This window comes from Solanum verrucosum, unplaced genomic scaffold (genome assembly GCF_900185275.1).
Source record: "Solanum verrucosum unplaced genomic scaffold, falcon-dt-bn FXZP01000115.1, whole genome shotgun sequence".
Taxonomy (NCBI): Eukaryota; Viridiplantae; Streptophyta; class Magnoliopsida; order Solanales; family Solanaceae; genus Solanum; species Solanum verrucosum.
The window spans coordinates 2,213,449-2,240,238 of record NW_026020680.1 but is presented as its reverse complement, the minus strand read 5'-3'; the positions used below and the strand labels follow the sequence as shown (position 1 = coordinate 2,240,238).

The following is a 26,790-nucleotide window of genomic DNA, read 5'->3' as shown; positions in this document are numbered from 1 at the left end:
ATTTTATTTATCTGAAAGGATCATTCATACAAAAAGGAATTGATCTATATGTCACAATTCCAATAGCATCTCTATCGAGTGCATTACTTACAGAAGAAAGAGATGCATAAAAATCACAAGGTTGGTTTCCATTCATATTTGAATTCTTTGATTTCCTTCCGTGGACTTCTATTTGTACTTATATTTTTGAAAAGTTTATTATTTCTGTTTTTTCAAATATTCCGAAGAATGAAAGGGGTTAGAAAAGATGATAGTTGTTGATTGGAGTGATGAGGGTTGTAGATAGAACAATATAATTGATGGATGTTATTGTGAAAGTCTTGATTATTTATTGTTATTCCATATTTATTCTGGTTGTGGATGGCATCTGGACAATCCACAAAAATATAAATAATATTTTCTTCTATATTGATGCATGTGGAGCAAGTATTTATATTTGGTTATATTTCTATAGAATAAGGCAGATGAAGTAGGCAGTTTCTTTAATAGAGGCAACCACTTGAAATTTTTTATTTTGTTTAATGCTTCTAGTTTTCAAATCCACTTATAGTTGGTATTGTTGCTAGCATTATCAATATGACATCTTAAACTCATTTCATGCCAACCGGCAGAGTTTGAGACCATCAATATGAACAAAAACTGCAGGCCTGTGAATATTTTCTAGTTTTGAAACCATCTACTCAAATTTAAGAAACCAGCAAAGCTAACGGCCCGCATTTTTTTTATGGTTAATGATCGGCAAAAACTAGTACAACATACACTGAAGTCAATGTATTATGAAAATTCAAAAGGCGTCACATGATAAATACATAGAAAACAAGGCTCAGCCGCTCCAATAAAACTTTATTCTAAGACCACCACCGCTAGTTGCTGAATCTTCACCCCGTAGGAGCAATTAACCCTGGAGGCCAATAATACCTGACAAGAGTGACAATACCACATGTTACAACTACAAACATAATTAAGAACAAAACCAGGCTTGCCTGTATGATTCTCAAAAAGCAGATGATTCAAACTTGTCATTTTAAAGCACACTACTGGCAAATGGCAAACTTAGATTTGAAAGCAAAAGAATCTTGCATGTTTCTATTTTACTCAAACAAATAGCCCAGAAGAATCATTTGAAAGAGAAATCACAGAGATTGAACTAACCCATCAGCAATTGATCAATGTAACTACGACACATAATTAAATGACTAAATGAGACATAATCAACGAATCTAGTCCCAGACGCAAGAAAATTAGTACTTACCACAAGCAATCCTTCCGCCAGCATTTCCAGTGCTTTTACTGAGCTCATGTCCTCCTAAAACAGCAGGAAAACAAATTTTATGTCAGATTAAGTGAAAGTGGGTTACAAATATGGTTAAAGTAAATTATATTTTAACTGTTTTTTATTCCATGAAAGGATTTCCAATGCTCCTACACCAGACACCAAGTTCCTTTAGAGGCAAATAGAATACTAAACCTCGTAGCTAAATAGAGCACAACTCTTTTGTGCATAATCTTAAACTCATATATCATTGTACGCCCACTTGATTTACTTGCAACTATAGTCCACTTCCCTACTTTCAATTTTCTGAAACAAGTTGCTACTTGGTCATCCTCCTTGAACTTTGCATTTGAGACCTCACAATTTGCAAAATAAGAAACATACTTCTTGCAGTTCAACCATTCCAAGCACACACACTATAGGATATAACCTATGGGTCTTGGAGCCTGTTTGAATTGACTTTGGCTTATTTTTATCATTTTAGCTTAAAACTAAGAGCTTGTTAGTGCACTTCTTTAATTTACCCAAACATTTCAAAAGTGCTTAAAAGTTATTTCGGCTTAAAAACACTTAAAATAAGTCAATCCAAACAAGCTCTTATCCAGCCTCAATCCCCAAGAATTTAGAAGTAATTTTAGATGGATAAAGCAAAGGGCTCACAATGACTTAACTCTAAGCAAAAATAGAACTCAATAGCTTATCGTTGTTATACATTCTTCTTATTAGTTTTCAGTCCACCTTTCTTACAATCAATCAATCACAAGTCTCAGCTTCAGGCTAAAATCAATTTACAACATCTGCAAATGTTAGTCCATCCCCACCCCCCTCTCTTACAGAAACATTAAAAAAAGATAATTTTTTTCTATTAGATTGCATTTAAGTGACTAGACTTTTGATAAATACAAACGAGGGAAGTGAGAGGAGAAGCATAATTAAATGGTAACAGGCAACCAAGCATCATGGAATGAAAGAATTTCTAGAACAATTTGTCCAAAAAAATACTTAGACTGTTTGTCAGCTAGTATTTTACAAACTGACCCACGTTAGCTCCAAGTGTCCAACACCCACATCTCACAGACAGTCCATACACTGTCCTATTCCAGATTTGAATTCAAAATCGGAACCTGTATAACATGAACCAGTTCTTGCCCCTAGAGCTTTGTTTAGTGGAAAGAGCGCAACACATGAGGTGTAGATTAAGTGCACATCATAGGTTCGAACTATACACAGACAAAATCCTAGTATTTAAGTGGAGAATCGTAGAGAGGCGGGCCATTATCCACCAATTGCACCACCGGCCCGCAGGAATTGCATGGCCATTAAAAAAAAAAGATAGCACCTATTCATTCCTTGAGAGCATGTATATGAACGATCACATCCTAATTCCTCAAGGAGATTTAACATCACTCAGAAATGCACACACCTCTTCCCACTTGATTTTTTGAGTCAACAATTACCAGGCATTATTTTCAGCTCAGATATACAGAGAATGGTAAATCCTTTGAAGAAGAAAAATGAGATCTTATGGGTGCTGGGGAGATGTAAAAATGATAAAAGTGGATCCTTGCTAGGGGTGGTCATGGTTAAGATTGAACCCCTTTCTCTTTCACTTTGACTACTCTTCTTTAAATGAACCCAGTGGATCCTTGCTAGTGTGGTCATGGTTAAGATTGAACCCCTTTCTCTTTCACTTTGACTACTCTTCTTTAAATGAACCTAGTGGATCCTTGCTAGTGAGGTCATGGTAAAGATTGAACCCCTTTCTCTTTCCCTTTGCCTAGTCTTATTTAAATGAACCTAGTTGCTAGTGTGGTCATGGTTAAGAACCCCTTTCTCTTTCTCTTTCTCTTTCTCTTTCACTTTGCCTATTCTTATTTAAATGAGCCTTCATCATTTTCTTCAAAATTAAATTAGAACATATGACACAATCACATCTAGACTTCTTCCTTCTCCAATCCATAATATTTTCCATTATTATACACCAACCTTCCAAATATACTTCTTACAGAAAACACATGAAATAGAAATGGGGTTTTTATATGTCAAGCACTATGGACAAAATGGAGTGTTGATGGCCTCAAACTAAAATAAAATGTTGAGTGTCAAGGTTATATGTATTTTATTTCTTACTTTCTTATCCTCTTTCATCTTTCACATTCTGTTGTATTAAAAAAAGCATGCCGTACTCAGCTCATTAAAGTTTAGTCACTGAAGTAGGGGAACTAACCCTTTCCAAGATCATCAGGATCAGCATGAACAACAACAGCTCTTCCAATGATGGATTGTGAACCAGTGAGAGGAATCTGCAAAATATCAGGTTGCCAATTAGTTCAGGAACAAATATATAGCAAGACTAAAGCTTAGAGTTCAACAAAGAATTTACCTGCTTGTCGGTAATAGTAAAAGATGCAGTACCTGAAATTTTTTCCAATGATTACACTGTTAGTGATGCTAACTAATTTGGAATTATGCGAGGAGAGAGAGGGAGAGAGCAGGCAATGACCTCTTTCAAATAAATTTTGGCTTCACTACGCAAAATAATTGTTGTTTTCGAGACAATAAAATTATGGGTAAACCTTTACTGCAGCAGAATTAATTTTTCCAAAGGTAGTGGATTACCACTATACATCATGTCAAACCAAACACACTAGGCATAGAAGATGATAAAAATCTTCAGATTGCAGACATACGGTTTGAAAATAAATAAGGATAACTACAACCAGATTAAGTTAAATTATTAAACAAGGAACCCTTACCATCTTCTCCAACTGTGATGTTACCAAGATCACCAGCATGACGCACCTCATCTTCAGGAGCACCATGCTCCTTACCAGCAGGATTGTAATGTGGTCCTGCAAGTTAACAAAGAAAAAATTCAAAATTCAGAACATCTAAAAATCATTTCTATGTCGCAGTCCCAAGTAGATAAAAATGAAATTACCTGTTGACATGCAGCCATTTGTGGTATCACCAAGGGCATGGACATGGAAGCCATGAAGTCCAGGTTTTAGGCCAGAAATATTTCCATTAACTGTGGTTGGAGCTGTATGCATTACATCAGTTAGAGGTCACCCATGATAAATGCATGAAAAAACCATTTTACAATTATTAAAGTAAATTACCATCTCCATCTTGAGTGAAGAGGATGGTGCCACTAACACCTTCACTGCTGTTAAGGACGGCGACGGCCTTCACCATTTTTGTATGTGATCTAGAAAATTATGATACAAGAGTCTGTTATCAAGGCTACACATTTAAGAGCCCATATGAAGCCGCTAATAAGTTAATATGCGGCTCATCTCATAAGATGATAGACAACATTTCCATATACAAGTTTGAATTTATAGAAAATCGCATTTGGCCAATCAGTTAGAAACATAAAGCAAGGAAGTATTTCAGTCACAGCCCAGACGATATATAGTTCATCTCGAAAACAAGTCGATCACATAAATTGACATCCAAAACCTTAGGCATTCCATTTCTTCATCTCAACCATATAAGAATATCTATAAGAGGGGATACAAAAACACTTGGTCATGTTTGTTCTGAAATAACAGAAAAACGATCCTTTAGTTTTCCAAACAAGCCCAAACTGTGTTGTTTTTTGGAAATAAAACAAAACAAAGAAAGCACAAATTTCGTCTTAAAACACTATACAATGTTATCTTCAACCTGAACATTCACAAAATCCTCATGTTCTCGCCCAAGCACCATCAAAGAAAGACAGTAAACATCTTCTTGCAGCAGGATTTGCTCACACACACAATTTGCAGGTGATACGTTTTAGTGTTATACAATCCTTACAATTAGAAATGCCTATGCATCAGTCCTAATCGAAAAGGCAAATACTTCTAAAATCAGACAAAAGCAAACTCTAATTAGATCGAACCACACATCCATAGACCATAGGCGGATACAGAGTAACGGCGCAAACCATAAATATTTATGATTAAAAATCCATAAACCCATAACTTTTAAAAGACAGTGAGTTCTGCTAAGATCCTTAAAGATTTAACCCATAAATATTCAATCAATCTTAGATCCGCCTCTTAGCAAGGTCTGAAGATGATATCCTAATCTTCTCTTTCTATATGTTCCTAATAAAATTAATATCTACTCAACAATCAGCTTCCACCAGAATCAACATAAAAATAAACGCAGACAGCGACAGATTCAAAAGTGAAAGTTGTAAAGAAGTCTAGATCTGCAAAATCAGAAGTTGAATCCAACAACGAAGAGTTTCAAGACCAAATCCAACGGCGTGAGAATCCAGAGAAAACGAATAATCAAAAGTCACCATAATAGAACATCGAAAACAGATGCAAGGAACAAATTGAATTACCTCAGGTCACCCTTGAATGGCTTATAGAGAGAGAGAGAGAGAGAGAGAGAGAGAGAGAGAAGTCCAATATGCGTACTGATGATAATGAGAAGTTCGATAATTGTAAGAGTGAAATGAGTGCTTGCTTTTTATTGGACTGAGCAGTGACCTGTTGGAGGGGGTGGGTAGGTTGCCGGCTGGCTAGTGTGTGATTAGCGCCGTATTCCTTTTGCCAACTAACCTCTACGTGCCTTAGGTCATTCATATCACGTGTTACGACTTTAGAATTATCTAGAAGCTAACATCATTTCCAACCCAAATCTCGATGGCTTGACCTAGTTTATCTAAGATTATGGTCCAACTCAAATCTCGATTAGGCCTGACCTAGTTCAATCTAGATCATGGTCCGATGGATTCACTGAATGGCTATTTTAATCCTCCAATCCCCAAAAGAGTTTTTATCTACATTTTTATTTTAGCTTTTGATTCTACCTCTACACCATAAAAACATGCTATCTTTGACTATTTTTATTTTTGGAGTAATATTGATGCTATTGAGTTTGGTGAAATGGGAGCAAGTTTCAAAATTCAATACTCTATATGTCCCAATTTATGTGATATTTTTTGTTTTTTGAGAGTCATCCGGCAATTTGCGCATGGAATCTTCAAATCTTTTGAAATGAAATTTATATATTTGTAAACTACGTAAAAAGTACTATAAGTCACAATAATTAATAATTCAAAACGTTTAAAAGATTTATGAAAAACTTATGATCAAAAATAGACTTGTTTGAATCTCAAAATGCGAAAAGTGTCACATAAAACAGGACGGATAGAGTATTTATTTTTGAGTTTTTGATTATAGTTGTTTGTTTCTAGTATAACTTACATAAATCTCATAGTGTAAAGAGTAAATTACATCTTATCCCTACTCTTTTTCTAATTACAATAATCCCTTAAAATTTGACCTTCCGGATACATTAATTTACCATCCAGATACATTAATTCTAATACAAAAAGAATCTTTATGTTGCTCTAAAAAGGGAATAAAATCTGAAAATTAATTAAATCTCATGAATTACTCTTACGTTTCTTCTTACTCTCAATCATACAGAGGCAAATCCTATTAGAATGAAGAAATTCAAAATTTTAAATTGCTCCTCCATCAACAAAGAAACCTTTCAGATTTGATTAAAAAAAATTGTCGAATTTTTGGGTAAGCGAGGTGAGTTATGAAGAATACAAAGTGATGGAATTGTTGTTGGACAAATGATTTCCTTTTGAATCTTCAAGTTCATCGAAAGATCCTTTCAATTTTGATTCAAGATTGTCAAAAAATTTGAGATTCAAGATTCTTTCTTCTCCCAATTCATCGAAGATCCTTTCAATTTTGATTCAAAATTGTTGAAAAATTTGATATTCAAAATTCTTCTCCTAGTTTATTGAAGATCCTTTCAATTTTGATTCAAAATTGTCGAAAATTTTGAGAAGATACATCATGAATATTTTTGCTACTTAACATTTTACTATTTATGTATCTTGTTTAAATTGATAAATATTGTATTTATACTAGATACATTAAATAAATAATTGTTGCTCATAAGATGTTAGATTTGAGATCGATACATTACCGTGTGAGAATTGCTATGTAATTGATACATTTAGTATAAATTCAAATTTACATATTATATCTAAAAAATAGTGCATGATACATTACTATTTATGTATCTCGTTTAAATTGATAAGTATTGTATTTATACTAGATACATTAAATAAGTAATTGTTGCCCATAAGATGTTAGATTTGAGATCGATACATTAACTTGTGGTAGTTGCTATGTAATTGATACATTTAGTATAAAATCAAATTTATGTATCATATCTAAAAAATTAGTACATGATACATTACTATTTATGTATCTCGTTTAAATTGATAAGTATTGTATTGTTACGGGATACATTAAACATGTAATTGTTGCCCACGAGTTTTTTGGTTTGAGATCGATACATTTAGTATAAATTAGTATTTATGTATCATGCCCGTATAATTTGACGTAGCTATGTATCATATACAAAAAAAATTATGAATATGATAAATAATGATTTAGTAAAAAAAAATAGTACTGCACATACATAACAAACATATGACACAAACCTATTTATATAAGTGACACTTTTTATGATTCATTTTGTCCTAATTTTCTCCATATTTGTTCTGTCATGTCCATGTATGGGTGGTTTATTTTGTGTATGAAAAATTACCCCAATATTCACATGATTTTCCAACATTATGATACATTACAATTTTATCATGCACAATGTATCGTGTTAAATATTAGTTTTAATACATAACCTTAATTAGTATTGATACTTGATACGAAAATTCTACCAAATGTATTATTTATCATGTATCAGCCTTTTTATTTACAAATTTCTGATACATATCGATTCTGCTCTCAAACAAAATAAGCTACATAAATAATAATGTATAATGCACTATTTTTTTAGGCATGATACGTAAATTCGAATTTATACTAAAGGTATCTGATACATAACAATTACCAAATAGTAATGTATCGATCTCAAATGTAATATCTTATGGGCAACAATTTCTTATTTAATTGTATCTAAAAGAAATACAACACTTATCAATTTAAACAAAATACATAAATAATAATATATTGATAAATCTATCCATCTCGGAAACGAAATTCAAAAAACGGTTACACAACACTATAAAAGGTATGAATGATCCATCAAAGTTATGCATCTCTTCAGCCTTTTTGTTTGTTGTATCAATGCATAACGGATACATTGAAAATCCAGACTCTTGTTTCTTCACCTCAACGATGTATTAGATCTCCAATTTTTTCCTCAACTCATCGATCTTTAATTCAGTTGCAATGACTGATTTGAGATTCACAAACCAATATTTTGACCAAAAACAATTTCATCACTTTTGTATCGTTCATACCTCACCTCACTTTCTCCAATTCTGGAATGTCTCAACAAGATCGACATGTTCATGTTGTATCAGTACAATTTGTTGACATGTTTGATTCAAAAACTGAGAATTTTTTGGAAGAATGGAAAGAAGAATTTTGGGATCTAAAAACATATACGTCATAATGTATCAATTTGTAATCGGTAATGTATCACGACTTATATATCAATATACAAATTCAAAAATTAAAAAACAGAGGGTATACATAGCAAATCCAAATAACTTGAATCAAAATTGAAGGGATCTTCGATGAACTTGAAGATTCAAAAGGAAATCGTTTGTCTAACAACAATTCCATCACTTTTGTATCCTTCATAACTCACATCGCTAACCCAAAATTTTGACAAAAGTTTTTGAATCAAATCAGAAAGGTTTCTTCACTGAATAGGGGGAGCAATTTGAAATTTTGAATTCTTCGTTCTGGATTTCCTATTGTATGATTGAGAGTAAGAAGAAACATAAGCGTAATTTATGGAATTTAATTAGATTTTCAAATTGTATTCCTTTTTTAGCACAACAGAAAGATTCTTCTTGTATTAGAATTAATGTATCCAAATGATGACTTATGTATCCAGAAGGTACAATTTTTAAGGAATTATTGTAATTAGAAAAAAAGTAGGGATATGATGCAATTTACTCCCTACACTAGAATGAATATTCTCATCAGGAGTAGTAATATGCATTGTACTTTTTTTTTCTTACAAGGTCTTATCACTGAGTTTTTCTTGTATGATTTTTAATGAGCAGCTAAAATGCGTATTATTGTTAAATATGTGTAGTCTTTTCTCTTCACTAAATTTTCTCTCATTGAACTTTTTTAAAAAGTAAGTAAATAATATATTATCCTGATGTCTATTTTGTTTATTTAGAGAAAAGTTTGAATTAAGTAAATTTGGATCCAAACTAGTTTTCACCTATTACTATGTACCTTATTCTTGGATGGGAGTATCTTTGTTGTCGTCCATCTCCAATCTCAACAGTCATGCTAACGCTTTGTAGGGTTTGTTTTAACAATTGCCACAAGACTGAAAACAGATTTCCTCGTATACTTTTAAACCCTCACTTCACAACCACTCTTGGACCTACATGACCATTTTTGTACAACCCTTTCTTTCCTTTTCAACATATATCATCACTACTCTCATGGAAATTACCCTCTGAGTTCTTTTTCTTTTAACCAGACGAGCAGAACGGAGCAGGCAAACATAGATACTACAAAGCATGTCTTTAAATATGACCAGTCTTACAGAAAATGAAACAAACAAGCATGAATGAGAGTTCCTCTCAGATTGAAAGAAATCCTATTATCTAAGACAAAGCTCATTGGAACATGACTGCAATAGAAAACTCTCCAATAAGGAGAGATATAAACCAATAACTGATGTGACTAAATAGATAACCAAAATGACACCTCCTTCCCTCCCTCCTACCAAGCTACTACATCTCAATTTTCTCTTAACATTTCTTGGTGACGAGACCCTCAATCAAGTCAGCAGCATCTTGAACTGTTTTAATAGTATGTGCATTATCTTCTTCCACAGTGATTCCAAATGCTTCCTCAAGTCCCATGACAATCTCAACCTGCACGGTTGAAGGACAATATCAATTACTAAAATCAATTAGAGCAAAACTCACACAATTCAAACAGTTAAAGCTACGTTATTATAGCTTAGAATGTGTATTAGTAGCAGAAAATAAAAACAAAGCTTGGCATCTCTTGCATACTATGGTTATAGCAGGCATTTTATCATATTTTAAGATGTTCAGGTTGATCATTTCTTGAAATGATTTACATACGGCAATAGCTAGTCACAGTTTCTAAATGAAAGCACCCTAATTTATTTTTGCAATACCACATTATAATTAGAGTTCAAACTATGTTAGGCGAACCCCCACATCGAGACACTTATAATTGTTTCAAGGGCCATTATGACCAACAAAACAATTCAGGACATAGCACTGTAAAAGTTTGTTCTAAATTCAGTATACCGTGTCAAGAGAATCAGCACCAAGTGCTGCAAATTCTGACTCTCCGTTGACAGCAGAACCACTCGGAAGAGCCAGTTGTTTCTTCACAATTTCACACACTTTGTCAACTGTCTCTGGTTTAGCCTGCACATATACAATTCTTAATTTTTAATAAATAACATAGGGTTAAGACCATTCACTGCAGAATCACTAATATCTTACAACAATTAAGCAAAAATATAACTAAACCAGCCCAACTAAACATGCATTACTTGTTCTATAAGGAGAAATGTTAATCTCCCTCACAATAAGGAATATTTGAACAGCTTGGATTCAAACTCTGATAAAAGAAAGCAGAAACATACCGCACAGCTAATGCTGAAGCGACGAGTAACTGGCTTCAATCTGAGGGAAGGGATGCTTATTCCCTTGATAGAAAGGGAGGATGTCTTCAAATATGCCTGCACAATTCAAAAGGAACAAGCTCAATAGAGATATAACACATCCAATACAGAGGAAAAGTAAAACACATCGATAGAGGATTGTTTAAGCTTAAATTATGAGAAATCAATCTCTAATTAAGCCAATAGACATTTCCTTTCCTTTTGTGGTTCACAGACACCTTTACTTCAGCAATTTTCATGACAGTTCTGGTTTAACACTAACTTCATCAACTACACATATAACTAATTGAAAAAGACACTTCCAGACACATCAAAGAAAAGAAGTTCACAAAATCACAGCAAATGAAAGTTTTTCCACTTCACTAATCTTCACATAAAATCATTAATAGATCTATCACAAGCAAAACTACAAGGTTCAGACTTTCACAATCATACATAAAACCTGCAAAATCCAATATTTCAAACAAATTCTCATTAAATCTTTAAAAACGCACATCACATCACTGCTAAAACAGCTAAATCAAGACATTTCATCACCAAAATAAATTCCAAGATTAAATCGTTAAAAAAAAACATAACAGCATTAGCTGAACAACAAGATCCGAAACATTTTAAAACCCATCATTCAGAAACTAGAAAAAAAAAAAACGAATCTTCTTCACACACAAAGATTTAAACACCAGCACCTCAAAATTAACAGAACTCATCAACACGCATATGATCTATACCATAGTAAACTATAACAGATCAATAAAATCACAAAGATTAAGATTTCAAACACAAAACACAAGATAAACCACCAAAACAGTAGATTTGAGAGTGAAAAAACAAAAAAAAACGGACCTTGTTCGGGTTGAAGGAGGAGGAAAGGGAAGAGATGGCGAAGGAAGATCCAGTAACAGAAGCCATTGATGGGATCTAAAGAAAATGGATCTGAAAGGAAGTGACGGACAACACGAAGAGACCAAATGAGAAGAAAAAAAATGATATAAAAGGGTATAGAAGAGTGGTTCGCTTTTATAGAGTCTTTTTCATGTTGGGTTTTCAGAAGATCATTGCTCTTCTGCTTTGGTATTATCGAAATTTTGGAGTATTTGGTTTAACTTGACAAAATATCATTTTTTAAACTTTTTATTATTATTATTTGGTTAAATTATTATTTGAAAAAACAAACAAACAGAAATATATAATATTAGGCTACTCTTTACACTTACACTTTGATTAATTACAATTCATAGTTATATTATTGTTTGCTATAAGATGTATTTAATGTATCTTTTCATTAAAAGTGGCTACGAAATGCAGTGCATTAATTATATAATAATATCTTTTAAAAAATTGAACATAAATCAAGCTTAATTGACATCTCAATCTTCCTAACTAGCGAGACTCTAAAATCTCATTAGATCGTTTTCATAATAAAAAAGGAATTCCACTATTAGATATTTTCTTATTCATTGATTTTATTGTAACTGATTATTACCTATACGACATTGATACATAAAATTTTCATTTGTTACGAATTTTTTCCCACTTACATACATTGATATGACATTGATATAAATATATCTTGATTCTAATGATGGAGATACTATAGAATACTCAAACATATTGATACAAAATGTATAATGTGAACGGATACATTCAACGATGAAAAAAAATAGATACACTCAACTACATGATTCAATTGTATAACAAAAAACTAATAGACTTTAATACATTAATACAACTTCACAACAAGTTATAGATACGCTCAAATAAATTAATACATAATGAATAACAAGGAAAATATACACTTGATATATTGATACAAATGTATAATATATAGCAGATACAGACAAATATATTTGATACAAAAAGTATAACAAGAAACTTATGCACTTGAATAAATTGATACAAATTTATAATCAGTTATATATACACTCAAATACATTGATACAATATGAATAACAAGGAATATCTACACTATAATTACTTCTCTGAATATATTCTGATGATGAATACATTGTAAAAACACACAAATATATTGGTATAAACGTATAAGAGTGAATAGACACTCAAATATACATGAATACAATCATATACATGTGTGTTTGATTCCTTAATAATTCCACCAAATCTATCTCAAATTTAAACCAAAATTCCTCAAATTAAAAATATAAACTCGTGATATATCCAATTTTTCAAAAATTGGGACGCTAACCTTTATCTAGTAAATTTTTATCAAAAATAAATAATTTTATAATAGACCCATATATATTTTTTGAGTTTTGAATATAAAATAATAAATATCCTCCGCATTTTAGGGTAAGAAAATGCTGCAGACTTTAAAAGATAAAAGTCCAATACATTTTTGGGGAGAATTTGAATTTAAGAAGATTTGGGTAGATAATTTTATATAATAAAGTTGTTTCATAAGAATGTGTTTTTTTTTCTAATAGAGTTATGTACTTATATTTATGAATTGCAAACTATCCAATTCTAATATAATCTTCATCCGATTTTAATTTGTCAAAAAAAAACTTACGATAAATAAGGACTATGAATTTATCTGAATAGATATATATTTGAGCATGAATCTACACATGTATATTAAATATATTTTTTAAAGAAATACAACATTACTATATATGATTTAGAAAGAAGAGAATGGATTTACCTGAACCCAAAGCCTCCCAGTCCCCCAACCCCACCCCCTATATATATATATGCCCCTAAAAGTGTATCAAAATCGCCATATAAAACATTTTCTTATAGAATATGTAGATGAAAAAAAAAAACTTATCAAAATCGTCATTATGAAATATTTTCTCATAAAACATGTAGATGAAAAACAGTAATATATTTTTCGATGGTATCAGGTTACTAACCATAAGAAAGATGTTACTAATAAGAACGTTTGAAAAATTTAAAGCTACTTCCAAGTTCTTGATGATGGTAGGAATGAAAAATAGGTTGTGCCAAGAGTAGTAGATAGGGTTGGGGGGTATGGGCATGGTAGGAGAACTAATTAATAAAGTTCAGCAGTCAACCAGAATTTCCCCTTTGCTAATATTGGATGTCCTAACCCCCATATATACATGCACAAAACTTTCCAAATATACTTTGGAGAACATGGTCACAACAAGAAAAGAAGAATTGAATAAAGGTACCAACCACTCTCCAACAACCACAACTTGAATATCTAAAGCTACCTTTTGAGTTGTTTCTATATATATATATATATATATATATATTGGACGCTTGATCATTTTCATTGTGAAATTTGAGAAAAATATTTTTTGTTTTCAAAGTAAAAATGATATTGAAAAATTGTTCATAATACAAATTGGAGTAGTTTTTTTTTAAAAAAAATAATATTTTGTGAGTAATTTGGAGTAAAATATCTTTTAGTTATTTTTCAAATTCTTGAAATTTCTGGAATTCTGAAATTTTATGGCCAAACATTCTTGAATTTGAAATTCAAATTATTGAAAAAAGTGAAAAAAAATCATGGTCAAACGCCTCAGAGCTCTTATTTTCAGACTTTTGTGTTAATTTGTAGTATACATTTCATATATGACAAACAAAATTAAGCAAATAACGTTACATAACTATAGTTTATCTAATTACGCTTCATGGGTATAGTTTAATTTGCTATGGAGCCTTAGATTTGTATTTCTCATTTTCTTGTTTTAAATTTATAAAAATATGTATATTTTTAATAAATGGATATATGGGCGCTAATATACTAACAATTTTATTTGAATCGTTGGTTCAAGAATTTATATGACACCATTTGTATATTACTTTGTCTGACAATGATTTATGCTCGAATGTATATGTTGCATATGTATATATGAATTGTACATGTATCGGTTAAAAGGTATGATTCTGTTTGACAATTTATTGAATTTATGAACTTGTGTATATAAATGTGTAAAATTTGTATATATTTTAATCTATAATATGTATATATGTAAGTACTTTGGTTAGATTTGAAAATACATTTGAGTAATTTTGAATTTGTGATTGATTGTATAAATGTCTTGATTATGAAGGTATTCGGGTATTGTATATGTTTAACTCTGTTAGTATACAAATGTGTTGATTTGTATATATATATATATATATATATATATATATTATTTGTGGATATGAATATGTATAAACGCTTGTTAAATATTATATATTTTTTTTTATTAATGATTACAATGTTTGAAATCTCTACAAGAATGTCCTTCTTAACTATTTTGGTTATGCATTCTGGAAAATGGGACGATCGAAATTGTTACATTGATTATACAATAGATGAAACAAGTTTTGGGCGATTACCTTGAATTGTGATGCCACAATTATCAAGGAGAAAGTAAATTTTCAAAATTCAAAATCAATGTGTAATGAGTGATTTTATGAGAGAATTAGAGAACGGAGAGATAAAATCAGATGCCACAATTATGAGGGAGAAAGTAGATTTCGAAATTCAAAATCAACGTGAATGAGTGATTTTAGGAGAGAATTAGAGGATGGAGAGAGGATAGATGAAATCAGATTTGTATAAATGAGTATACAAATAAGAGAATTGTTCTTTTTCTTTTCGTATACAATTTATTCGTGGATCCCATAATTAATAGCAAATTATATTAAACTATAACCACACACGGTAATTATTTGGAACTATGATCATTTTAAATCATAAACTAGTAATGTTTGCTAGCTCGCATAATTTTTTCTAATTTGTATACATACATGTAAATAAGATGTCTATGAAAGTTCGTAGGCCATTAACAATATTTAATGAGAATTTTTAATTTTTATGTTTGAGAAATTTGAAAAATACTATTTTCTTCTATTCATTTTTGTAAATGATCAAGAAATCTTAATTTTTCACAAGATATTTATATGATCTCCTATTTAGTTAGAATTTCTTGCATATCCAATTTCATACGTCATAGATCCTTACAAAACTAGCATAAAATATATGATGAATTAATGATAGTATAAATAAAAAATAACATAAAAAATATGATGAATTAATGATAGAATAAACTCGAAGTACTGAATTATTTAGAAGAATGGTACGTAGTGTTTGGAGTACGAATGTCAAAGCATATATTTAATTCGTTGAGGTGAATTTGGAAATTAGCTTCTTAATTTTTCAAGATAAAATTTATATATTCAAAAAACTTCGATATGTATTACAAATAACGATATGTGTGATAAATAAAGATTAAATTTTAGGAATAACAAACATAAAAATCATATTAGCGCTCTATAACTACAGTTTTGTTATTTGCGCTCCATAACAAACTATAAATCGCAGGCATCTGATTTGTATAAATCGCGGAGTCTATGTCTACGAAAATTGTGTTTGTATATATATATATATATATATGTTCTTTGTGTTAGGATAGAGTGGAAAGCAAGATCAGGAGAGAGACGAGCGAGAGAGGGCAGAGAGTGGAGAGAGATGAGTTGTATATGTATATTGGTTAGATAATTGTGTGTGTATATATATATATATATAACAACTATGTGTATGTATTAATGATTGTGTTTGTATGTCTGTATAAAATTTGAATTTGTATACAATTGAATCGAGTTGAAACATTTGTATATCAAATCTCTCCCTCGTTTTATAAAAACACAAATTGTACATTGTATTTGTATAATTTGTTTTTATATATATATATATATATATATAGATAGATAGAGAGAGAGAGAGAAGAGAAAAGAGAAGTGGCAGGGGAAGATTTCTTTTAGTATAATTATAAGTGTATAGGACGGGGAAATATGTATGTGTATATACAGTCTTTCCCGCTTTATACACACAAACACAATTTATACATTTGTGTGTTATATAAAAGTGAGAGAGGCGAGAGAGAGAGAATTGAGAATGACGAGCGAGATTCAGGGAGAGAGGAGAAAATGACAATGTGTATGCTAAATTGAAATTAAATGAAACTATAGCTATAACATTTATTTTGAATTAATAATTTGCTATAATGCAACTTTCCCTAGAAAGAATTAATTTTGTTAGAAAAATTGTACTATTTAGAAAAGAGATTACTCGATTTTCCAAATAGCCACAAACAAGATTTCCCAAATAACAACTAAGTCATACAAAATGAGCTTATTATTAAACGAAACTAATTAATATTTATTTTCACTAATTATAATTAATTAACATTTTAATTTCAATTTATAATCTAATTGTAATAAATTATTACAGATTGATGTAAACGTTGAATGAGTTAATTTTACCCATATATAAATTAGGTTTTATATCTTTTATTCAAAAGCTTCACCTTTTCCAAAAAGAAGAAAAAGAACATTGGTAGACTATTCAATACGAGGAAAATGTTTTTTTTTTCACAAGAAAATAGTTTTAGAAAAATAAGTAGATTTTCTTATATTTGATAATAATAAAATATTATTCTAAAAATATTTGTTTATAATCTAAACAAATATTATGAAAGGTGAAGATAAGGATACTGGGGTGTCGGGTGGTTAATTAGGATGGGGGCTAGCGGGGGTTAAGGTAAAGGTAAGATATGTTTCTTTTTTTTATATATATATATATATATGAGATGTTATTTATTTTTCTATTTTTACCAAAGAAATCATTATTCTTATTCTTAAGAAATTTTTCTAAAAAGAAATATTTTTCAAAAATTTTAATCATTCATACATACGAAAATTGAAAAATATTTTCCTAAAATAACGAACCCACCCTATAAGGCTTAGAGCCTATTTGGGCATTGCTGCTAAAAACGACTTATTTTTAGAAGTACATTTTTAAAATGGCTTTTAGAAAGTGCTAGCAATTTGTGTTTGACTAATTCATTTGAAAAGTGTTTTTCATAAGCAAATTGTGTTTGATGGGTCTTTTTTTAAAAGTGTTTTTGAGAGTCAAATTACGAAAAATGACAACTATTAATGTACTTTTAATATTAAGATTATTTTATAGAAAGAAACTATTTTAAATATCTATTATTAAAATTTTATTTTTATTAAATTAACATGTACATATTTAATTTTTCAATCAATATTATGTTTTTTTTGGGAGAGTTGAAATCTTTAATTGTAATTTTTTTTTCTCTTTTTTCTAACCTTACAAAAATAATGTTATTATCTTTTTTCCCAATTTTGTAAAATAATATGTAAAATATAAAATAAATAATACATAAACGCTATAAAAAATATATAATTTATTATATAAAAATAAAAAAATAAAATTCTTAAATAAAATTTAACCAACTTATGGATATGTTAATTAACTAATAATATATATATATACACTTTTACTGATTTTCCAAACACATAATTTTTCAATAAAAAATTTATTTTTTTCGAAACAAGTATTTCTGCTATTCCAATAGCAATGCCAAGCAGACTCTTAAAGTACTCCCCCTCTCAAAATTATGGGTGAAGATCCCAAGCTGCTTAGGTTAAAGCACTCAATTACTTTAGATAATCAAATGCAAAATTGATTTTAAAAACACCATCTCAACTTTATGCCTTTAACTCAAAGTCATAAACAGCAACTTTTTGCAACTAATCTATTATTAATTCAAAAGATGAGAGTGATTTCTTTTGCTTTTATGTAAACTAAGATAAATTTATTAACAGTTTCCAACGATTGGCTCAAATTTTAAATTTTAATTTATATCTTTTACAAAACATATAGAAGCTACATATGTTATATTTCAAGACTTCCCATGTAAAGTGTCAATGTAGTCTAGTCTAAAATGTGTTAATTTTGTCTGTGGTGCTAAGTGGTAAGAGATTTAATTTCAATTTCAGTATGTTTTGATATGACTTTATTTATTATTTGATTTGGTATGCCCATTTATGTTTTTTTTTAAAAATTTATTTATTTGGTGTAAACATAAAGTATACGTTTTTTCCATTTGCTGATTTCTTTTGCTTTTGGGCTTTATGTTGATATGGTTTATTCATATACTTTTTTCACAAAGTTGGAAGATTTGCCTTTTCCTTTTGGCCGGAAGAAGAGAACACTGTATTATTTGCGGGTTAACCTATTTTTTATTCGTGTTAAATATGAATTTTTATTTTTATTTGATCTATCATATCCGATTCAATTAACACGTTTGATACCCTAGTGTTCGTTTCAAAAATAAATTTAAATTACATAGAGATGATGAATAAGGTATGTATGGTAATGGAAGCATTGTGATGTATGTATTAGTAAAATATATTTTTGTGTTCAAAATAAATGAAGTTTACAATCCTTAAAAGGTTAGTTACATGCTAATGTGTCAATATTCCCCCTTTCTACTTTTCAAACTCTCATAAAATTAGAAATAGTTGAAAACCCCCACTATTAAAGAAAAGAATTTTGAAAAATTAATTCATTTGAACCACAAAAAAATATTTAATTTGGACTAGAAGGAATATAAAGTAATAATACAAATGCTATTTTTGATTGAATGATTCATATGTTACAAATTACTATTTAATATAATTATAACAACAACATACTTAATGTAGTTCCATAAATTAGAGTTTGAGAAAACTATAGTGTACGTTGACCTCACCCTTATATTAGAAACAAAGAAGTTGTTTCCAATTGACCCTTGATTCAATAGTGAAAAAGATAATTCAAAGCAGTCCATAAAAGAAATAATGAAAAAACAAGATATAACAAATATTAATAAGATAACGGATTGTAATAAAACAATACGATTGTTGAAGTATTAGAAATAATAGACAATAACAAAAATCGAAGGACATGGAACTACAAAAGTAATACTACAACTGCTAGTATGAGCAAACAACACGATAATGATCATTCTCGCATACTAACCTTATATCCTAATTTGTGTCATCCGCAATCTCCTAACTAAGGTCATATCTTCAGTAAGCTGAAATTATCCATGTTCAATCTAATGACCTCTCCCCAATACTTATTCGGTCTACCTGTACTCTCATGGAATCGTCCTTAGCCAACCTTTCACACCTCCACACTAGTGCATCCATGCATCTTCTCATTACATGTTCAAACCATCTCAACCTCACTCTCCGCAACTTGTCCTCCACCGAAGTCACTCACACCTTGTCTCAGAGATCACCATTTCTAATCTTATCTCTCCTAGCAGGCAAACACATTCATCATAGCATCCTCATCTCCGCCACTCTCATCTTCCGTATATACGAGTTTTTGACTAACCAACACTCTTTAAGTTTGGGTGGAACTTTCTTATCATGCAAGACTCTAGTACGAGCATGTATTTCATCCACCCTGCATCAATACGATTAGTGACATCCTCGTCAATATCCCTATTTCACTGGATAATAGACCCAATATAACTTGAAACTTCCTCTTTTTTTGGATAACCTGAATATTGAGGCTCCCTTCCACGTTAGCTTCATGCTTTACGTTACTGAACTTGCACTCTAAATTATATACTATTGATATACTATATAATAGCATATAATCTAAAATATTTATTTGTTTTTTAAAGAAAAAATATTCTTTATATTAAAAGGTTTAAGTTTATCATTATAGAAATTTTAATGCGTATGTAGCTAAAACCTATACTCGTATTTTATGTTGTTTTAGTTCTACATAAAATAATACGTAAATATTCGCATAACAAATTAGTGGTTCTCACGTGAAAATTAAATTTCTCAAACCTAACCAAACACACCCACATTAATTACTGAATTTGTTTGGAGACTAATTTCTCCTCTAAACCCAAACCAAATGGCACGTAACAAATTAGTGTCAGCTGTAGCAGTGTAGCTCCGTTAAGTCGTTAACGGGAGAAACATAAATGCTCCACTTGACTAATAGTAAGGACTATAATGTAATTATGCTATTTATAATAATAGAGAAGTACTTAAAACACCCTTAAACTGTGTAAATGATTAGTTTCGTCTTCGAATTATTGACAGTCTTAAAAAAAATACTAGTTTACTTGGCTAATTAAACTTAGACAGACTCCCAATTTGTCATATGACGTAACAAATGATGTCAAAACTCTTGTTGGAGTACAAAACTCTTAATAAAATATCGGAAAAAGTATTGAAAATACCACTAAACTTGGTGAGAATTTAGGGATGTATTTCACTCATATTGTAAGGTCAAAGTATATTTAAGTTCAATTAGTTAAGTAAATAAGTATTTTTAAAACTATCAATAATCCAAACATGAAACTAATACTGATTCGTATTGAGCTTGACATATTATCAATAGTTCTCTATTAAGTTTAGAAGAATTTAGACCCTTTTTCTCATTTTGAAATACTCACATATATATATATACATCGACGCGTATATTTGGGGAAAAAAAAGGATTAATAAATTCAAATTAGCGAATAGCAGCATGGAGCGCTCCGGTAAATCTTCATAAACTCCGTTAACCGTTCCTCATTCCCCATTCCTACATCCCTTTCGCTTCAAGTCTTCACCATTTTTGCAACTACTTTTCTCCCTTTCTTCTTCTCCTCAGTGTTTCAGATCACTTACTCTCTCTCTCTCTCTCATTGGCTTTCACCAGAACTGGAGGATTGCGCGATTTCGTCTTCGGAGTTTGAACATCTGTAAGCAATAATTGGATTTGATTTTGCTTATTCACTCATTTTTTGTTGTTGATTTGTTGTATGATCACTTTGTTAAACTAGTTTTTTGCATCTGAAATTGGAATTTCAGTTGACGGATGCGATTTCTCTGATCCTAAGCTTATAACTTCTACCAAACGGCACCAGAATCTGAAATCAGTCGATGCAAAGTGAGTGAGTGAGTGTAAGAGAGAAAGATCCGCCTTAGTTTACTATTACGCATACTAACATTCTTCTTACAAGTGTTTAGGATCACCTACTTTCACCTAATTGAAGAATAAATTTTTAGGAACTAGATAAAATTAGATGCTTCTCGGTAAGTAAGTAAGCATTGGCTTTGATGTTGCTTTTTTTTTTTTGTTTTGTCGATTCCTTGAGTGATCACTGGCAAATACTGGACTTATATTTGAACTTTGTACTAATGTGATTCATTCGATTCAAAATTTGCCTGCTTTTTTTCTGGCTTAAAGACTTCAAATAGAAATTATGTATATTGACGGTGTGTTAAGTAAAGCAATGTTTTGATGCATAAATTTATTTTGCACTCAGATAAGCCGGCAGTGTGAATAATTGATTCTGATTTGGATCTGTTAAGTTGAAGGTATGTTACTATAAGTACCTGATTATGTTTTCCTCAGGCGATCCCTCTTCCTTTTTTTTTATTCTTTTTTTTTATTTTGTGGTGTTTACTGTTTTGCTTTGTTGATTTACTTGTTATTCCCCGGATAAATCATGTGTATTGTATTACTATGGATGCAGGTGAAGAATAATGATAAACACACAACTAGTGGAGATTCAACCTTGTGAACTCAAGTTCACATGTAAGTACTTGAAACCTTGCAGTTATTTCCTTACAATGTAGTGAGTGAAATTAGAAAGAAAATATGGGGTGCACTTGACATTTTCTGGCAAGTACTTTTGATTTCCTTCAATTGCATTTGAATTAAACATATGATTATGAAAGCATCACCATCTGCTAAACTAAGAATACATGCTATTTAATCGAATCAATGTACAGTGTTAGATTTGTTATGGACTACTATTCTGAGTGGTAGTGATTGGTTTTCATCTAAAGTAAGCTGAGGAAGCCTGTTGTGGTTTTATATTCTTCCGGCATTACTAGATGTGTGTGTCTCACATTGCTCGTAATGGTATCCAGTACTGCAAAGGCAATTACTTATGAAGTTATTTAATTTCTTATGCTCTACTGACTACTTGGGTTGATAGATGAAAAAAGTAATTACTGGATTGTAACTACCTTACCTATCATACTATCACTATTTGACATTTTGCCAAATAAGAAATGTTCGGTACAATGCCTTCATGGTTCAGGAGGAAGACAGTTTAACAAAGAGTTAAAGTTTAGAGACGAGCAGATTAGGATTCATCAAAAATGTTTTTCTTATTTTTGAGTTCAGCTTCATAAGCACCTATTATCTCATTTTGTACTTGTCTTGGATTAAAGGATGTCCTTCTAACTTTTATCTTTTGTTTTAGTTGAGGTGAAGAAACAAAGTTCATGTGCAGTTCACATAGCTAATATCACAGACCAATATGTAGCTTTCAAGGTATGATAATTTTGTTGAGAATATGATTAACCAAGCATTCATATAAACTCTTTCGAGATGAGATGCATGCACAGTTGTTCCTTGTTGAGATTAAGAGAGTTTTTTTTTCTTTTTCAGGTGAAGACCACATCACCTAAGAAATACTGTGTCCGGCCTAATATAGGTGTTATCAAACCAAAGTCAACATATGACTTCACAGGTATATATAATTTCCCTTACTGGTTCTGATTCGTTGACAATGATTAAGTCGGTTATCCTTGTGTTGCTAAGCATCTTCCTTCAAGTGAGTAGTCATCTATGAGTTTGGTGGCGACGACACTGCTGTAAATATATGTAGCTTCTGTTAGTGCTCCTGCTTACTGAATCTTCTTAGTGATGTAAACGTCAATGTCTGGAGATCAGCAACATGTGAGAGGAAGTTTCATTCTACTATTTTTTATCCTTTCAATGTTCATGCTTGATAATGGCAGTTTAGGATTCTGGTGATTTGACCTATCAAGATGAGTTTACAAGATATGTCAAATCAGATTTGACCCTGAAAATAGTATCTGTCATATTTGAGCGTGAATTCAAATACCAGTCCAACCAAGCAAAAGTTGTGTCGAACTTTTGCTTTGTGCTGGTTGATTGAGACCCTGTCAAAACTACATTTTTCAGTTTCTGATATTGACTTTATCTTTGGATGCAGTTACAATGCAAGCTCAGAGGACAGCTCCATCTGATATGCAATGCAAGGATAAATTTTTGATTCAGTGCACAGTTGTTCCTTTTGGAACTAATGAAGAGGAAATTCCACCCAGCATGGTAAAAATTGCAGTGCGTCATCTGAATCTAATATTTTATAGTTTCTCATTTTTATTTTTTTATTTTGCCAGTTCAACAAAGACAATGGAAAATATATTGACGAGTGCAAATTAAAGGTTGTTCTGGTTAGCCCACCCCAGTCTCCAGTTCTGCAGCCAGCTAATGGAATTTCCAAGCAAGGTGCATCTATTGAGACTTTGATGCAACAGGAAAAATTCCCAAGTGGTGTTGAAAACCTTCCTCCAGCTCAAACTGTAAGTGGCGTTATCATCACTTTTACTAATCTGTATAGTAGTATCTTCCAGGATTTGGCTATTTAATTATCTGATAAAAATCATAGAGAATGTCAACTAGTGAATTACGGTTGGTCACAATTTTACCCTGCATATTTCCATACCTTTAGGTCATTTATAAACTTTGATGACATTAAATTTTTCGGGCGGATGGTCATTGCTTATTGTCAGCAAGAGAAAAACATATTATCTTGACATATTTCCTTTTCTGAAACTGTGATAATTCAGCTGTAGAAGTTTTCTTCCCAAATGCAGGTGGTTAAGAACAACAAGGATATTAAATTTGAGGAAGAAACAGAGGAACCAAGATTGGGTAACATTGCAGACGTCAAAGATCTGAACTTTGCAAAAAATACCGAGTCCAATATTGATGGAATTGATGAAACAATATGTCAAGTATGCGTAAAAGGTGTTTATGTAATGAGAATTTTTTGGACTGTGACTATCTATTAGACAATTGCTTCTCAATGCAGGTGGTTGAGAACAACAATGGTGCAGATTTTGATGCAGAAGAAGAGGAGCCAAGATTGGCTAAGACTGCGGAAGACGTCAAGTTGAATTCTCCTAAGAACAGGGAGTCTAATGCCAATGAGGTTGAGGTTGTTAAATCAAGACATCTGAACATGGAGACAAAATTGTCACTATCCAAAGATGTTGAGGAGCTAAAGTCTAAGATAAATTCACTGGGTTCTCAGCTTATTGAGGTTAGTCTTCTTGTAGTAGATTCTTGGTACTCCACAATTTGAGTATATTTGGTTATGCACTATCACGATAGTGAACCCGTATTGGTTTTAGTCAGTAATCAACTGTTAAAGCCTACAGATTTTGTTTCTCTCCTCCTCCCCCACCAAACCCCAACCAACCCAACACACCCTTGGCGCTCAAACAAAGAGTTTGGAACTTGATGAAAATTTCCTTGCAGGCTGAATGCATAATTGCAAAGTTAAAAGAAGAGAAGCGAAGTACCATCAAAGACGTGGAAATTTTGAAGCAAGAATTGGTTAGTCTCTAAAGCTCTCTATGCCTGTCTCTTGTCTTTGTACTCTTTGTGGTATATCTTGTGCTTTTCTCTAACAAACTGTGCTGCTATTATCCTATTATCTCCTTAAAGAAAGCCAAGATAATGAATCTTCCAGGTTGTAGGAGTAACTACTTCTATCAGTTTGATTTCCTTTCTGTTTAAAGGGCGTTACCAGGTTAATGAGGAGTTTATTTGTTGTTGATTTTCCTACTGCTAACTGACAAGAACTGGGAACTGCAGAATCTTTTTACCTCCTAAAACTCAACTTTTGAATATTCAAGATTTTTGAGTGATAAGTTCAATAATAGCCAACTTTACCAGTTTCCAAAAAAGTTCAATTAGGACCATTTATGTGGATAAAGAAATTCGATGAAGCAGTTAGGACGCTCATCTTACGTATATATAAACAAAGAATTGAATGATCCTGCCAGAGTTGCTTTAGAATCTGAAGCAATGTCGCTTTTGCGCTTGAGGCAGAAATGCAACTTCTCTTATGAGTTTTATCTCCATTTTATGCTGATTAAGTCTATGTTGATGTTGTTTTTTCCGAAAATATGTATGCTCCTTTATATTACAATGGAGTAGAGTCCTGCTAGATATTGTTTTCTTTCGAATCTCAATCAGTTGTCCGTCTCAAGCCTAATCAGAGAAGAATTTTGCTTTAAGTTCTTCATTTTATGCTTTGCTTTCTGAGTTGAGATGTAATTAGTGTCCTCAGAAAGAACAGCATTTTCCAATCTTTTGCAATCAAAAACTTTGAAAAGAATTGATTCATTGACCATATATCAATTTCCTCCCAATGAAACGATATAGATCATTGGCTATTCTGCCACCATGAAACTCAATGCTGCAAAATGTCTAGGAAAATCACTTGCTCAGTTAATAACAATAATGATTGAAATGTTTTTGAGAAACGTTACATTTAGTTGAAGTGACTTCATAATGAATTGAAGTCCCATCGAAACCAAGTAATCCTTTCTTTTGCTGGTTCTTAATAAAAAGCTAAAAAGTACTTCAACTAATTCTTCTGCATATGAACGTGGGATCAGATTGATCTCAAGGCTGTGTCTAACTTCTAAAACTTGGCATTTCTTACAGGCATTACTAAAGACAAAGGGTGTTGGAAAAAGATCTCAAGTTGGTTTTCCCCCGTTATTCCTTTGCATGATTGCATTGATTTGTCTCACCATTGGGTATCTTGTACGTGCTTAACAAGGATTTTGCTTGGCTTTAGTATATTTGTAACTGTTTAGGAACTTACAATGTCTTCAGCATGTTGACAATTGCATCTTTTTTTCTTTTAATAGTTGTCAACCTAACGAGTTTTTTCAAAATGAGTATGTAAAAGTGGAGTTCATGAGGAAAAAATAATATTTCAGTTATGTAATAGTTATATTTCACTTTTTTCTTCTTTTTTTCCACAACTGGCAACAATATAGTTATGAAACTGTTGAGATTTGAACTAGTGCAGTGCAGTGTGATTCGAACTGTGGCCTCTAGTCATCTGGAGTTCTCTTTGAAGATTTCCCTTTTAATACATCTCTAGCAGTCAGCTGGAGATGTGCATGAA

General features: G+C 31.3%; 3 protein-coding genes across 7 annotated transcripts in view; 1 reads left to right on the top strand and 2 right to left on the bottom strand.

The window, feature by feature from the left end:
• Positions 1 to 685: 685 nt before the first annotated feature.
• Positions 686 to 26,790, bottom strand: part of LOC125812167 (superoxide dismutase [Cu-Zn] 2) — a 128,442-nt gene continuing 102,337 nt past the window's right edge. Inside the window, exons 1-9 of one of the 4 annotated variants that reach the window (XM_049491663.1) lie at positions 16,664 to 16,670; positions 5,616 to 5,629; positions 4,396 to 4,484; positions 4,215 to 4,316; positions 4,030 to 4,125; positions 3,657 to 3,688; positions 3,501 to 3,576; positions 1,253 to 1,306; positions 686 to 918 (exon numbers count right to left, since the gene is read on the bottom strand). In XM_049491663.1, coding sequence (XP_049347620.1) covers positions 896 to 918; positions 1,253 to 1,306; positions 3,501 to 3,576; positions 3,657 to 3,688; positions 4,030 to 4,125; positions 4,215 to 4,316; positions 4,396 to 4,471 — 459 coding nt within the window. In that variant the 5' untranslated portion in view covers positions 4,472 to 4,484; positions 5,616 to 5,629; positions 16,664 to 16,670 and the 3' untranslated portion in view covers positions 686 to 895. Of the gene's footprint in view, positions 919 to 1,252; positions 1,307 to 3,495; positions 3,577 to 3,656; positions 3,689 to 4,029; positions 4,126 to 4,214; positions 4,317 to 4,395; positions 4,485 to 5,615; positions 5,630 to 5,662; positions 5,716 to 16,663; positions 16,671 to 26,790 lie in introns of those variants that run through there. The other 3 variants (XM_049491661.1, XM_049491662.1, XM_049491664.1) reach the window with 3 other exon arrangements.
• Positions 9,813 to 12,051, bottom strand: LOC125812169 (acyl carrier protein 1, chloroplastic-like). Its single transcript, XM_049491665.1, has 4 exons — positions 11,813 to 12,051; positions 10,931 to 11,026; positions 10,587 to 10,709; positions 9,813 to 10,178 (listed from the first exon to the last, which is right to left on the bottom strand). Exons 1-4 carry the CDS (start codon positions 11,876 to 11,878, stop codon positions 10,053 to 10,055), a joined length of 411 nt encoding a protein of 136 aa, XP_049347622.1. The 5' UTR covers positions 11,879 to 12,051; the 3' UTR covers positions 9,813 to 10,052.
• Positions 21,310 to 26,607, top strand: LOC125812164 (vesicle-associated protein 2-2-like). 2 transcript variants are annotated; one of them, XM_049491658.1, is made up of 11 exons: positions 21,438 to 21,516; positions 22,084 to 22,135; positions 22,294 to 22,355; positions 23,032 to 23,102; positions 23,220 to 23,301; positions 23,791 to 23,906; positions 23,978 to 24,160; positions 24,455 to 24,595; positions 24,673 to 24,903; positions 25,122 to 25,199; positions 26,319 to 26,607. In XM_049491658.1, exons 3-11 carry the CDS (start codon positions 22,304 to 22,306, stop codon positions 26,430 to 26,432), a joined length of 1,068 nt encoding a protein of 355 aa, XP_049347615.1. In that variant the 5' UTR covers positions 21,438 to 21,516; positions 22,084 to 22,135; positions 22,294 to 22,303; the 3' UTR covers positions 26,433 to 26,607. The 2 variants fall into 2 exon arrangements, with proteins under 2 accessions (XP_049347614.1, XP_049347615.1); XM_049491657.1 differs by lacking the exon at positions 22,084 to 22,135 and having other exon boundaries at positions 21,310 to 21,516.